The 16,586-nt window shown below is 45.2% G+C and overlaps 1 protein-coding gene across 4 annotated transcripts in view; it reads left to right on the top strand.

The window, feature by feature from the left end:
* The window catches only part of IMMP2L (inner mitochondrial membrane peptidase subunit 2), a 303,938-nt gene that overhangs the window by 44,805 nt on the left and 242,547 nt on the right, over positions 1-16,586 (top strand). For all 4 annotated transcript variants that reach the window (XR_013585867.1, XM_078598685.1, XM_078598683.1 and 1 more), the window contains exon 3: positions 1,187-1,290. Coding sequence is in view for 3 of the 4 variants with exons in the window: in XM_078598685.1 (XP_078454811.1) it covers positions 1,187-1,290 (104 nt within the window). In the remaining variant the exon portion in view is untranslated. The remainder of the gene's footprint in view (positions 1-1,186; positions 1,291-16,586) is intronic.

Genomic DNA, 16,586 nt, shown 5'->3' with positions numbered 1-16,586 from the left:
CTACACTACTACACACTAGTGCTGTACTAGTGACGAATTGGCACGTTCTGTTTACGTGACAACCCTTACTAGTTGGCCGTGTCGGGTGGTGGCGAGTTTTAACGACACATTTATATATTTATGCGATCTAACCCAAAAACCTCTACTATGGTCAAAGCACTCGCCGGAGAGTTTATTGCAATAGTTGTTTCTCATGCGTGTGAGGTGAGGTGCACAAAAACAACAATAGCGGACTGCATACACTTTTGTAACAATCGAGGCACCAATCAACAATGCGCGTTTAGACGTTTCTAAAGGCGACATAATCCCGTGACACTCTGTGAACTTCGAATGCTTCTTTTGTAGAAGGGAACTCGAGTCTACTCAGCGGGATTTCCACATACTGCGCGGCTCTTTACTGAAATGTCAGTGCGTTTTTTTTATCGTGACACTGAATCGGTTTCGACAGGAGAAACGGGCCCCATCTGCAACCCGTTCCACACTTGTAGTTTTCATCTCAATTGGAGCTCTAGATTCTGACGTGCAAAAGAAACCAATTTTCGCACGTCAACATACTGTTAATTAAATACAAATGTTTACACCTATCCACATACCTGTCAAAACCCCTTATCAGTGCCTACCTTATTACAGACCAATTCAGACCTTATTGGTCACCCCGTGCCTTTATACATTTCAAAGTTCACCCTACAAAGTCCCATTTACAAGGGAGAAACACAAGCACATAGACACAATTTTTGTTGTTTCCCGTATTGAAACGATTGTACGCCGTATGGACCTGAAAACTCAATTTCCCTGTACAATAATACGGGGTTAAACCGCATGGGTTGACAGGTATGTATCCATATATATTTTTGGTTAACTTTTCACGATTATTGGCCTTCACTCTATTTACCAAACAGTAATTCTTTAGTTTACCCATTACATGCGCACACAACTTTTGCCAGCATTCCAACAGCAAGCGCAACCTTAAAGCGCCATGTATTATTCAAGTTTCAATTTTGTCTTCGGTTTCCGAAATGCGATTTGAGTTTCACTCCGCCGCCTGCTTTGCACGCGTTGTCCGCGGCAGCCCACAGCTGCCTCCCCATCCACCCCTCGTCGCTCCGTGGCTTCTCTCACCGTTGTGTTTTCTCTCTTGTCCCCACCACCCCTCCCCCCTTGCTTGCTCTCTCTCGTGGTCTCCCAGCCGTGCCTCAATCCCACCCAGAGTCCCTCGAGCGACGTGGTGCTGCTCAACCGCTGGAGCCTCCGTAACTTCGAGGTGTGCCGCGGGGAGGTGGTGTCTCTCATGTAAGTGCGCGGACAAGTGTGCAACGCGAGCTTGGAGAAGGGATTAACCGCTCTCCCTCCTCCTCCTCCTCATTCTACATCATCCAGAGGAGCTTCGCCCAGTCCCGCATGTTGCGTGGTCTGCACATTCCCTTGGGAGAATGCGTTCGAGAGTTGAATAGAATTTGGTGTAGCGAAAGAAAAACCTTGCACGCACAAAGGCAGTGATTCACAATGATCTGTATAGGTGGGTCTGCAATATCATGTTTTGCTTACATGGCATTTTCCTGCCCGTGCCGTCGCCCAGCACAATGAGAGTCGAGCGTTCATTGTACCTTGTAACACAAAATCCATTACTTGGTAAAATCTATTCATACCCTTGGATATGTACATTCACACATACCAAATGCAGAAGAGTGTCTCCTATGGCCAGCAATGACATTGCGCTAATAGCCACCTGCTGTCAAGTGGATATTGAAGCATCTTAACATTTTTGAAGGATTTATATTGATTTTTGACATTGCGTCGTGAATTTTGAAAAACGCCTGCAGCCAACACCATGAAAGAGGCAGTTGAAGTCACACGCACATTTCTATCAGTTCAGTGATGCCTCCTTTCACCTAGAAACACAAAGTTTTGCCATTTCCAGATGTGACGCTGAGTGTGAGCAATTCCCACCCGATGCCATTTCCCACTTGAACATCCCCGGTTCTATGTTGTCACTTGTCAGTCCTGAGCACGAGTCTTCCTGCTCGAGTCTACCCACACCAGCGCAGTGAACGTTTTATCGTCTTTGTCTGCGAACGCCTTAGTTCCCATGACAAGTTTCACTGTGGCTTGGTGTGTGATTTGCAACTGTCGGAAAAAGTAACCCCGGGGGCCAGATTTCACTTTTCAACGATGTCGCGCGGGATAGTGGCGACGTTCCTTTCTGTGCTGCTCTTAACAAGATATTAATGCATTAGAACACCCAACGAGTATGAAATGCTTTTGTGAGAAAATCATTGAACAATTACATCGCACTGGATGACAATTTCCACGTATGGAGTTTTATATTATTCCGTCAGAAGATGTTCCAAAGATGTTTCTGGAAGCCATTGTGTGCTGTGAGCACGGTTAGTTATTCATGAATTATTTGAGCCTTTTTTTTTTACCAAAAAGAGGATATGAAATGTATTACAGAGAAGGAATAGCTTTTAAATATGCATGTGCAAGTAACACTATCTTAAGCAAAACCAAACTGCATCTAAGCATTTGAAATATAACACAATCAGTGGCTGAATGCGTGGATCCTATCTGCGGAAAACATTACAATTCCCTACTCTTAGAGCACTTACAGCAGTTGCGTTGTGCCAGTAGTTTAATGGCTGCCACAAGACCCATCTCATGCCATCAGCATAATTTTACTGTGATAAATGCTCTCGGCGTGCCTCTAAGCACTGGTAAATTGAGCAGCATCCTTTATTTTCCAGTTTCCGTTAAAAGTTTGAATCGCACAAAGAACTGGGACACACATAGGCCAGCGACAGACCGGCACGACTGATTGTCCTCGTAAGTGATCCCCAGTCGCTACCTAGCAAGCAATAGAGAGAGAGAGAGAGACAGAGTGTACGGAGAGTGAGAATGAAAAGAAGCAGATAAGAAAGCAAAGGGAAATAATTGAGCTGAATCCTCATCATAACCAAGGAGTTTATTAATTCAATACTTGGCAGCAGTGTAGTGCAGTATAGTGATTCATCACACAGTATTGGTTTTTGTAGAGTGATTATTGAGAACTTTGATACGGTGACCACAAAGCCTCTGATTGTTTGAGGAGTTGAAAACAGTTCAGTTACGTAAGCTCGTGCAGGAGGGCCCTTCCCGAATTTGTATGCACAAGTCAAGGTCGTATGCGCTTAGTGCTTGGCTTAAAACTTTGAAGCCTTAGCAGTGATGAGACGGTGGCATTTTAAGCAGCAGATGGGCTGCAGAATTTTAAATCATTTTGCAACTTGCGTCTGTGAACATCTAAAAACGCCCACATAGTTGTGTGTCAGTAATCCTCATGGGGACGATTGCAAAAATTAAACACCGACACCAAAATGTCAAAAGTTAATGCCGCGAAGCTGAGCATTGTTTAAGGTAAGTCAATTCCCCTGTTGTCCACATCCTAAATCACCATAATTGCTGTTGTTATTATTATCCATGACCTTCAGCTCAAGGTATATAGCCTTAACAAAGTGCTCTTATTGAGGGCAGTCTTAATTAACAGTTGTTGTTTACAAAAGCAAAGCTCGTGCTCGGGTTCGGAGTGAAAGCAAAGGTCAAGATCGGTTTGGATGAAGGGTTTATTCGAACCTGAGCGAGGGGAAAAGGGAGGCTCGTGATTTCTCTCAACAAAGAGAAACGCTTTAATTTTTCCGTCGGGTTACAGATCCCCTCCTCCTCCGAGATTGCTACATTACCTCTAACCCCTCAGCCGCCGCCTTCACTGAGCACTCGTGGGAAATGAAAGGAACCCAATGTAAACAGAATGTATATCACATCCACGAGTGCAGGCAGAGCCAAACAACGGGGCCAGCTCCACCAGCCCGCCGGAGATCTGCGGCTTACCACCTTGACGTGGTGCGGCAGCAACGTGTTCACGCGTGCCGCCTATGGGACCGTCCATAAATGACGTCACGCGATTTTTGACGATTTTTGACCCCCCCCCCCTTCGTCACACGGCGTCACAAAAAGTCAGACCCCCCCTGCTCAAATATGACGTCACAAAGCTCTGCCCCCCCCCCCCCCAAATAAAAAAATCAAACATGCTTCAAATCGCTTTAAACTATTGTCATTGTAGTGCGTATTTAATGCGGCGCTGCACTCTGATGTAGGAGAAAACATTTATTAAAAAAGTATATTTAATTAAGTAGAACGTGTTGTCTATATTCATTTAAAGTTGCGCATTTTGATGTGACGTCACATTTCTCAAACCCCCACCCCCCCTCGTCACACATCGTCACAAATTTCTGACACCCCCCCCCCCCCCCCAGGCGCGTGACGTAATTTATGGACGGCCCCTAAGTGGTGTGTGCCCGCTCATCACCGAGCACCACGGTGATTATTTTTACGCGGTGGGGGTGGGGGGGCTGCGTTGCCACCGCAGGTTTCTCTGTGCGCGGAACTCTGCGTCTCGCTCGCCCGCGTGCGTGCGTCGTGTCCTCTTCATACCCGTGAGCTACATTGTCTTCCTGCCCCTTCTGTCTTTGAAGCGTTTATTTATCTTCTTGGTTCTTTCGGTAAAGTCACGTAGAAGGGAAGTAATAAAATAATAAAAATGAAACATGATAAAATAATTCTCACGACGTTTCGGTCACAACACAAGCAGCCGTCCTCAGGTGAAGACCAGGTCTGTCGAGGCGACAGCGTCTAAATGAGGACGGCTGCTTGCGTTGTGGCCGAAACGTCGTGAGAATTATTTTATTGTTTTATTTTTATTATTTTATTACTTCCCTTCTACGTGACTTTACCGAAAGAACCAAGAAGATGAATCCCTGCAGTCACGAAAGCTTTAAATCGAAGTTTATTTATTTTTTTAGTTTGTGTGTTTCACTTTAAGCGAGATTTTAAAGGGGTAGGATGGCAAAAAAACATATCGTAGCCCAACACTCGCTGTCAAAACAACAAGATTTCACTTTCCCTGTGTTCCGCGTGCACTTAACAGAAGATGCGACCCCATACAACGAATAGCACTTGCAAATTGTAGCAAACAACTTGCGCGTTTATCATGCCCTGGACAATGCAAGTTTTAAGTTCGGTGAATGAGAATATGAATGCAGTCTATCTTTGGTTATCTGCAGTAACGGGCTGGGGGAGGGGGTGACCCAGATCACACAAAGTCGTGTATTATGCAAAATGTGGCGATAAAAACACTGCCTACCTACGTAGAATGCTAAGCACCAAATAACCAAGAGAAATGTTGTGCGGAATGTAATGAACAAACAAGCAGACAACGCGACTCCCCCGTGTATAGGCACACCTCCACGTACAAAACAGCAGCACTGTCTGCGCATCACAAGTTCAAGTTCATTCAAGTTCATTTATTTGGTATAGCCCTGTGAGCCATTCGGCTCTTGAATCGGGTGCAACCGCAACAAACAAAAAACAAAAACATGAACAAGAAAACATCTTAAAGTGACTATGTGACTATGTGCAAATTGAAAATCCAGGAAAAAAACAGCAAAAATTCCAGAAAAAAAGCACCGTACACCAACGCTGTGTGCAAATATCCCAGTGGGATGCAAGTCAAACAACAACAACCACAAAACAACTTAGATTAAGGCAATCAGTCTAACTCCGTACTACAACAAACAAACATGGCCAAACCCAAAACACGTTTTCGAAATCACCAAAATAAAGCCATAAAAGCAATGTAACAGTGATCATAGGAACTGTGACCGAATTTTCACAATAAACGACATAAACAACATGTACCACCAAACCCTGAAAGTGTAAAACGGCAAAATCTGGGGTGTGCATCATTTTCAGCAGCATCGGTTCAACACAAGCATAGTCCGGGACCGGTTTCGTCGTTTGATCTCACAGTCGGACTTGAAACGTTTGCTGCAGCTGCCATTTCGATTAATCGGCAAGGCGCCTCTTGGCACGTTCGCCAGCATTGGTTGACGCAAGCCCAGGCGATGATGGTCAAAACCGGTGCACGGTGTGCTCGCGTTGAACCGATGCTGCTGAAACGTTGCACTCCCAGATAGCCCTGCTGCTGCTATTTGCTAGGAGTGCTTGTGTGTTTTTCACTTGGAAGGGATTGTTACGCGAGCAGTAGGCGTGTTAATTGTGGATTTATATAGAATTGTTGTGCAGAAGATGTGTAAAGTGTGTGTGGTCTACTTTTAGTCGCTTCTTAAACTAATCGGTTAATTTTCACCTGCGCACCGGGTAACTGGCTGAATTAGAAGCAGCTCTTAATGTAACCAGCGCGTGCATAGCGACACTTTATAGATTTGCATGCTCGATTCATCCGCTGCCCGGATAATCCACCCGTGGATTATCGAGTGTTATCTGTACAGCCGGAGTGCCCCCTAGAGACGTGCCAGTGATATGACTGCCGTACTTGAAATCCCTCTTCATTAGAATGTTATCAAATTGCAGTCCTCACGACCCCCCACCCCACGCTTTGCTTTGCCACGTTCTCCGGTCTTCTCCATCCAAATACAAATGCAGTTCACATGCGGCACGTGCCTAATTATTGCTGAGCGGGAGCCTCGCATGACACGAGAGCGTCGCTTAATCGGTGGGCTCTGTTACCCGAGACAAAGACAAAGATCCCCCGTGTAGCATTAACAGACTGTAGGGACAAGTGTTGTTCGCGAGCACCTAAGAATGCCAACACGGCACACGAGGGGGTGGGTTGCCAGCACCACGTCTCCCGAGTGGCGATGTTTACGAACTGCACCACGTATTAATTTGAGGCTGAGTCAACCTAGAGGAGGCCCCGGACCAGTTCAGATAATTGTCAATGGTGCTGCGCACTAACCGCTACCCAAGACGCACTCACACACGTACACACAATACCTCAATGCTAATTTTAATGCGCTCTCTGCATGTCATGTATGACACACATATTTACAAAAGTTACCTATCTTCATTTTAATCAGCACTCTCTATCATGTGGAATGTGTTTGCAATCATCAGTGGTGTTCGACTTGTAGCCACTTAATTTTGCATGCAGGTAATAAGTAACGGCGTATGCCTGACGTTCTTGCCACTGCTGGCGGAAGAACCTCCACTGAAGGGATTTCTAGAGAGCTCCTGAAGGTGTTTGGCCTACTCTTCCATGCTGGCCAGTCATTTTATTCTGCCAATGGACGAACTGTGGTGGATCTATTTGTACTGCTGGGTGGACAGAGGCGTACTAGGATATCGAACAGGCCACTGGCAGAGCCAGTGGGGGTGGGGTGGAACGTGCCCCCCCAATGATCCGATCGAAATCCCTAATTTCGATCGGATCATTGAGATGTATTCGTAATAAATCGGCATTTTGCGACCTACTGCCCCTGTGTAGCATATTATTACGTGCCAGGGACTCTATGAGATGATAGGACAATAGTATGAGTCTATAATTGGCAATAAGTAACGGCAAATCAGTTATAAGTGACTCAGAATTGTGCGCAGTTGTGTATACAGTACACGACTTCCCTGAAGGCAAACACCTTCAGCGAGCGCGATGCCGATCACACACGGTTCGAATTCGATCCTCGATCGATGGCTGCGTCATCGCCGCATACGCGTCGAATAAAAAGCAAGGGAAGGGACAAGTCCTTACTTACTAACAACTCCTCATTTTTCATTGCTGGAGGGGTTGCCCCCCTTATCTGAAATCCTGGCTCCGCCATTGGAACCAGCCATCACTGGATCCAGTGTGCCAACCATTACTCCACGGAAGTCGACTTGGAAAATCAAATGGCACCAGATAGTTTTTATGGGTTGCAGCTTTTTCAAGTCAGGTGCTCCATACCGCTAAGATCCTGGGTTGGAATTCTGGTAGCCATCCATAATCAAACCACGTGCTCAAGTGCAGCGAGCTGATCGTCTAAACCCAGATACTAATAACTGCATGACAAACAACGCTCCCATTCCATTACTTTGTTGCTTGATTTTTGGCTTAATATTATTTCCGAGAATAAAAACTCACCGTAAGTTTGACTCGTATACAATGAAAATGTCTCTGATGTGGGGAATGTGTGCCCCGTGGTTTGTGACTAAAAATAAGGGTCATGTGTAGGGTTTTCAGAAGTAGTTCTATGAGTTATATTTCACGGCCCGTTCTTTGACACATGTTGGGGGGAGGGGAATGCACTTCTCTCCGAGAGTTCCGAATGGATGCTTCGTCTCATCACGTGACACAGAAAGAACAACTGCATTAACATTTGGTTAAAAAAGTCCCCAATAAACATTGACTTTACATTTCTCTTGGACAAATCCAAAATGACAGATGATTTGTACTAACATCCAGTGACTCCACACACACATATCTAGCCTTGCGTGAAACTGAATCAGTCGCGAAAGTTATTTGTTAAATGTTATGCTTTGCAATTGCATGCACATTTGCTCAAGAAAACTGTGAATGTAATTCCAGAAAGTGGACTGTAGGTGGCAGTACACTGTAATTGTCCACTCTCCAGGCAATAAAACACGCAGGGCTCTATTCTAAGGCAATTTTCATTATTATTTCACTTCACTGATTCGCAGCTCCTATTCAGGAAGGTACTGTTCAGATTTTGTAGCTTGCAAAACCTTTGCGCTGGTTTTTCCAAGTGAAGTAATTGTTTTATTTGCCATATTTGGACCATGACGTATGGTAGATGCTTGCGGTGGTGGCGCACGCATGTAATCCAGCACTGTGGAGGCAGCGAGGGTTGTTGGATCACACGGATGTTGTGAAACCTCCTCCCGTGGGTGTCAAGGAGTAGCCATAACCCTGGCTCGCAAGGAGACAGCGGAATAGCAAAATGTGGACTCATCTCCTTCTGTTCTGTTTTGCTACTTGGCACATGTGAGTTTTCTCTGGGCGCTCCGGTTTCCTCCCACGTGTACACACATTAATTGGCCGCAAGCACCTTAATGTATAGAGGACCGCAGAGCTTTGGAGGGGGGAGGAATTGGTGCTGGCGGCTCTGGGGAATTGCCGCTTTCCCCGCTTGTCTGTGGTTTCTTGCGTCTCTCTCTCTCTCTTCTCCGAGTGAGCGAATGCTGTGCGGCGCGTTACAAGATCAGATTATTATGACTGTGAGAAGTAAGGCAGGAAGGTGAGAATGATCATGTAGTCAAGGATAACATGCAAGTTGATTAAATATATCAACTTCTAAAGTTAAACGTAGAAGCACTTTGTCTCGGATGTTCTTGTGGTCTTGGTAAATGCAATAACACTGCATTTTTTTGCTTTGCCCTAATTGGCATAAAATAAATATACGTAAAAATATCTGTATATGAATATATAAATGTAAGAAATACAGTATATGGTGACCGTATTGCAGTTGGTCTCATATCTGACGTGACTTTCGCTGGCGCAATATGCAGTTGCCGTGGCAGCGGGTGATTTTAACAAATGCTAAGTCACTCGTGAATGCTTGTCGATAGGGGACAGACAAGATTGCATCTTGTCTGAAAGAAACTTTTCACCCGTTAGATTTCAATAAAACATTCAACATACGTAGTGGTGGAAGCATCCCGCTGTGACTGCCAAACAAGACTTTGCGATTGTGCCACGCACAGAAGTGGACATTCTAAAAATAAAATCTCATACCGTGTGTCTGGAGGAAAGAAAACAGTGGTGAGGCCACGGCTTCAGAGTAAATGTTTTATACTGCTAGGCGTGCAACGTGTGGCGTGCTGGAGGAAATGCGGCGCCTTTTTACTGCTCTTGGTGGCGATCCGAAGCGCTAGTCTTATTCGCGTGTCTCTGGCTTCATTAACCTTTTTTATATTGCGCCTGTTCGCTTGGGATATCTGCTACGGGTTATGGCTATTGTCTCGTGCTGATGAATATCCTTGTAGCCAGCTGTCGTGTGGAGTCGAGTCTATATCCCCAGTTTACAGGCGCTTACATCTGCTTTGCTAACCGTGCTTTGCAAACCTGTGCTTTGTGTGATGTTGACATCATCAAATGGTAAAATATGCTTGTTAAACACATTTCTTTGCATTACCGGTAACCGCATGGAAAACCGATGACAAAAAACTGTTAATACTGCTTTTCCACACACATAGAAAGGTCTAGAGCAATACAAATAAACAATTTACATATTTTTACAGAGCAAGAAAGGAAGCTGTCATAGGGTAATGGTCGTGTGAGGCTCAAACACAGGTCTCATGCTAGTTATAATAATGTTGTAAATTATACCAGGCACAATATCCCACAGACAAATAACCACGACTCTGAGGTGTGGAGCCAAGTTCAATGTTACTCAAAAGTCAGGTGAAAAAATGGGCCTCTAAGTGTCTGTTAAGAGTCGGTGTGGAGTGAATGCTGCGAATGTAAAGTGAGATGACATTCCGGATGACGGGTGCTGCCACAGAGAAACATCACCTGGCAGTGACGGAGATTCCGAGCCGCGCTGCAGAGAGTTCTACCATGGGCTGTCGACTAAACAGGCTGGCAGTTGCGATGCTAGGGTAGCATGGCTCTGCTTGCTGTATTGATGATTCCTAATAGTGGTAAAACTGGTGTGCTATTTGTCATATTGCTTGGCTGCCAGGTGTTTTAACAAGGTCACACTTTCAGTCGGCTAAATCCCATGGCTAAGCCTCTTTTGCACATGGACACCAGCAATGGGCACACGCACGGTCTTCTGGGAATTTTGCCGCACAAAGTATTTCAACATAAATAGATCATTTTGTCAAAAGCATTGAATATTTGTCTCTAACAGAGCACATCCAGGCGATGTAGAATTTTTATGGCTCGTACGTAATATTAGCTCGTTACATGCACATCTCAGAGTTGCCCCATTCTCTCTTTCTGTCTCGGTTTTCCTTTGCGACTTATTTTGTTTCTCCAGTAGGAAGTAGACTGAAATATTCACTTGTGGATCACCTACAAATTTATCCCAAGTGTGTTTTACATCCGCACATTATCTACAAATATACGGCTTTTATCAAACGGAAGCTAAACTAAAATCTACTTACCTGTTTTAATTTTACCAGGTAATGCCCACTGAGCTATACAGCTCTTTCTCTGAAGTGACCTGGCCACAAATGATAGCTCAACGAAGTGGCCTGTCACGTGGAAATTTATAGCGACCAAAATACTCTAAACGCACATTTCTGAATATGGAGGGAACTACCGGAGGACCCAGAGAAATCTACGCGACCACGCGGAGATATTTCAAACTCCAAATATACATGAGTTGGGGTCGGAATTGAACCCACGACCCCCTACAAACCAGGCGAGGGAGTTAACATCTTGCCACCGTGGCTCCCAGACCTCTAGTTCTGACAAGCGGAAATAAAAATTGCCACCGCCGTGCTTTGTACCAATTCGTGAAAAAAAAAAAATCCCATTGTTACGTAATCACGAAAAAGTAGCGCTTTCGCCGGGAGACGGTGCCACAGAGTGGTGGTGTGTGCGAAGCGATCGGTGTGATGTCCGTTTAACACGTAGGCTTTCGCGACCAATATCATTCATGATAGAGATTTTTTTTTGGGTTAGATCACGTAAATATATATTTATATTATATATTTACACGATCTATATATTTACGTGATCTAACCCAAAACAAACTGTTGTGGTGTGATGTCCGTTGAGCAGAAAGCCAGCGCACACGTGCCGAGGCCCAAGCACATGGATAAAACTCCTACTGACAACAATAATTTGCTTAAGAAAATAATTACTCTCGCAGCGTCTGCCCGCAACTCCGATTTAGCACGGTTAGCTACGTACGGTGCAAAAGAAGTTCAACATCATGTCGATACGTACAATCTCTGTTTTTTAAGCCACCAAATTTGAGGTCTCTGTCTACCAGACTTAACGTTTTGTCTCCTCCTGTGCACTGTTCAACCACCACCACTACCACACTGCAGGTCACGACAACACACTTTCTGCTTCTTCCATCACATTTGCATGAATTCCCTACCGTCGTTTATTGTTCTTAAGGTCTTTTAAATCTTGCTCAATTCAAGCAATGTGTTCACTCACATCTATTGCAACTTTGGCTGTGTGGCTGCGTCGGGTGGTGGCGGGTTGAATGACACATTTATATTTACGCAATCTAACCGGAAAAAAAAACCTGTATGTGGATTGTTGTTGTCCGCTTGACGTTTTGAGCGCTTCAGCCTGCGCTCGGCAACTGTGTTTAAAGCAGAGGTCGCAAACGGGTTTTGATTCCTTACCCGTACCCGTACCCGGTCGCACCAGGGTCGCAAATGGGTACCCGTACCCGTACCCGGCCGGGTACGGGTACCCGTTCCCTACCCGTACCCTACCCGAAATGAGTGACAAACGGTTACTCACCAGTGACTCACGGCCTATCCGTACCCGTACCCGGCCGCACCAGGATCGCAAACGAGTACCCGTACCCGGCCGGGTATGGGTACGGGTAGCCGGGTATCGGGTAGGTTACAGGTATCGGGTACCCGATTGCGACCTCTGGTTTAAAGAGACGGAATCGGAATGAAAGCCGGGCGTTTGAGAACTGTCGGTTGTGGCCAGTTGCCTCAGTGACGCCAAACCACGTTCACAATTCTTAAAATTCAGTGCAAATGCCAAAGCCTCCAGCTGCCAGACGAAAGCAGCCTATCAAATTCCCGAGTGTAGCAGGAGAAATGTCCCGAGCCATCCTGAACTGCTGCCTTGTTTTCCTGGCAGTGAACGAGTATATTAGAGTTGTGCATTATCTCTCCAAAGCCCGTTCTTAAGAAGACAGCATTGTGTTCGTCTTGCATGAGTAATTGTGCGTGGGCTCGTGCTTTTGTGTGGTGAAATTACCAGCATGCTCCCGGCACCTCTGCAGTGCTTCAGTGTACAACGTTTGTTGGCTCTGCGGCTTGGTGCTCTTGGTCACGGTTTTTTTTTTCTCTCTCCTGATGACAATTGCTTGTGTTGAGATCGAAACGTGATATTTTTATAATTTTTTATTCACTTTATTTTCATTTTTAAATTATTTTATTGTTATTATTTTTTCTATCTACGTGACTTTACCGAAAGACCCAAAGAATATGGCTGATGCCGAACGGTGCGCTAGCAGGTGGTCCAAACTAAAGCATCTGTCCTCATGAAGCCCCAGTCCTTGTGGGTCACCCACCTTACAGCTCTCTCCTTGATTTTTTTTGGCTCCCATTTTTAAATGCAGGCTAGATAGCAATTGATACGAGCATTAGATAGGCCCATACATAATGCATGAGGATGTATATAAATGCGCACATGTTAACGAGTGACGCTTTTGAGACGCAGAAGCAAAAGGTTGCACCGACCTAATGTTCGGCTTATTTTAAAAGCCATTTTTCGTGCACTAATAATATAGCGGAGGATGTGGATTGTCGTAGGAGGTGACGTATATCCAATGTTACATAAAGAAAGATAATGAAATAACTGTACGGGTGAACATTTTTTTTATTCCATTTTAAACGCATTTTCACTTCTCTTAGACAGCTTTTAATACATGTTCCAAATTAATTATTACACGCCCGTTGTGCAGAATGTTAAAGACAAAATAATTGTCGCCTCCTTTGCATATTTCTCTGCAAGCACAAAACTAAAAGTATTCTTTGGAATGCAAGTGTTCATGACAGCAATTGCAGGCCCAACATCATCTTGTGCTCAGATGTAGCAACTGCATCAGGAGGAATATCAATCTCATGGACATAATTTATATTTTTGTTCCTTCATCGAAAAAAAATCACTTGCAAAAGCCCTCGCAAGAGTGTCCAGGGTGTCACTTGGCTCACACCTGGCGAAATATAGCCTACGTTGAATAATAAGTTACGCGCGGGCAGCCGGCCCATAATTGATCTCTCTGAAACGAACACAAAAAAATCCCGTCCATCAGCTTGCCCGTCATTCGCAGCCAGATGATGCATTTTGACCACGCCGCCACAGTCCGATCGTTTCGCCTCAGCAAGCGCAAAAGGAGTCTCCCAGCTGCAGAGCGGAGCCGTTCCGGGGCGCGGGCGGCAATGCGGACGGAGTGATAGGCAGCCCTGCCCACTGGCGCTAACGGCAACGGCACAATGGTATCGGACGACAAATGTTGACCAGACGGCAGTAGCGTCCGGCTGGTTAAATAAACGTATCGCAACGTTTATTACGCTAACTTTGGTCCATTGTTCCGCGAATAGCAAATGCTAATGTTGTGGTTTTAGTTTGTTTTTGCTTCCTTCCCCAAAAGCTCAATGCGAGTAACCCTGCCGTTTGTGAGCAGCACGTCGTCCGAACGACTCCACCCTGGGCCCCCTTTCCTGACGACGCCGCTGCTGTAAATGCCTGCTCTCAGCCCAGGGCCGCACACCAATTATGTGATGTCTGTAGCAGTAATTGGATGAGGCAGATGGCGGTTTGTGCTTGCGAGCGATAGCGACGATGAAAGCTCTTTTTGGCAGCATGTTGTGCTCTAAAATCTAACCCGCAGCATCCCCGCATAAATTCATGCACAGTTCACTGCCCTCTGCCACCCTCCTCACATCTTTATGCATAAGCACCCATCGGTGTTATTTTTTTTCGAATTGCTAACTGCCAAGTGTTGTTTTAAATGTATGTAATTGTGCCATAGATTTAGACCGATTGTGAGTAATTGGTTGTTTAAAACAATATTGGATGCTTTAATGTGTTTTTTTTGCTTCATGTAGGCGCTGTGGGGGTGTGGTGGGACTAATTTCACCACCCGCTCTCAGATGTCCATTAATAATCGCCAACGCTTTCGTTTAAAATCATGGCTTGCCCCGCCATTGAAATTTCCATTGGCAGACGTGCATGGGAAACGTTAATGAAATATTTCGGTTTAATGAAGTGTTTTCTTTTATTTTTCTCAGGTAATCATTCCTATTTAGGTTTTTACCCCCCTGTGTTTTCCGATTTTCTTTGTGCGTTACATTTTGGCCATTTGCAAATGCAGCGATTCGCTGAAACAGAAGCGGTGAGTGACCAACGAGGCTGCCACGCTGCCGTACAGAACGGAACATCAGCTTAGTTTCTTGACGCCAATTCGTAAACTTGCGGGCGCCGTGTAATGCGGCGTGGACGCAAGAACCCAAAACTCATTTGTGAGGGGGCTAACGCGTCGGTCTTAAACGCTCGCAGCCTCCCGCGCCTTTCGCCAGGACCACATATGCTGAATTTAAATATCTGACTGACATTTTGGTTCCCACGTAAAGTTTTCTTGAAACAATACTTTCATTATTGCCTCTGCGCTTTGTGAGGAACAGAATCCTCCAGTGGCTATTAACCGTTTTCTGTGCGATGAACGTCGGAATATGCATTTAGCCTTTTAAATTTGACTGGATCCACGATAATGGTCCATTTTGAACTTTTGACATGTCAAAAATAATAATTTCACCATCCTAATAGGGGTTTCCCCCTTTTTTCTGGCAACAAAACTGAAACCTTTTTACAAGGATTCATGTCTGCATTAACCACAATACTTGCAGCCAAAATGCAAACAAAAAACACACTGATAATATATGCATTGTCCTTGAAACTGATTGGTCCACACCAAGGGACGGCTTTCTTTTGAGCCTCGACCCAATTGGTGCTCGTCCAGAGGACCTCCTCTAATGATGTAGATGCTCACCCCGAGCCCTCATTACTTTGATAGTGGCATTGTCTTTGAGCTGTACGCCTTTTGGCGTCCTCTGTTCGAGCACCAATTGGGTCGAGGCTCAAGGCTCAAAAGAAAGCCGTTCCTTGGTGTGGACCAATCAGTTTCAAGGACAATGCATATATTATCATAGTATGTTTTTTGTAAAAAGGTCCCAGTTTTGTTGCCAGAAAAAAGGGGAAAAACCCTATTATTATATTATGGTACTGGCAAAGGAGGTCTAATGATGAAATTTCACCATCATCACCATTTTTCATTATCCAGTTTCCTGTACTTGTTTACGTACGGTGCGAAAGAAGGAAGTTCAACATAATGGGTACGTGCTAACAGCGCTTGATCTAGCATCATTGAAAGTTTGTTAAGATCCACTGTATGCTGTTTATCTGACTGGGTTTTACAACCATTTCAGCTTTGCTTTCTGAGCCCTGGGACGCAGGCCCCCTGGGTCTTTAAAGTCTGAATTGAGTTCACATTATCATCTGCTGCAGCACTCTGCAAAGGAAACTGGGCATTGACGTAACCGCCCCCTCCCTCGTTGTGTCTTCCACAGCAGTTGCTCGCGAACGGGCCCCAAACACTGCGTTTATCTTCAAGGGCATTTATCGTTTACACGAGCGCCTACATCGCGTGTGCGCGTTTGATTGTGGGATATGCTCGCGAGACGCATTTAGTATCAGTACCTGGCATCAGCCTCCCTCAGATCAGCCGGTTTTAAACATGAGCGTTGTGTTTGCTGCGGAGGTAGCCATGAGCCTGTGTTTTCTCTTTCACCTGCTCATGCGCTGTGCACTAGCCTTCATTGTAGGTAGTCAATAACACCACTTTTTCTTACAGTGTTAATAGGGTGTATTAATAAGGATCCTTTGATTCCATTTGAATGTGTGGAAATGAGCACGCGCATTCATTGAGTGGATGGTGTGGTGCAAGCTGACATTCACTGTGCTCCCAGCTGCCTAGGTTGAATTCCCGACTGTTGCCCACAGCATCGATGGCAAATTGGTATTTTATCCCTGGCCTGGGTCCAACGTGAGT

The sequence above is a fragment of the Lampetra planeri genome, chromosome 11 (genome assembly GCF_965212315.1).
Source record: "Lampetra planeri chromosome 11, kcLamPlan1.2.h2, whole genome shotgun sequence".
Lineage (NCBI taxonomy): Eukaryota > Metazoa > Chordata > Hyperoartia > Petromyzontiformes > Petromyzontidae > Lampetra > Lampetra planeri.
This window is presented reverse-complemented; position numbering and strand designations above follow the sequence as displayed.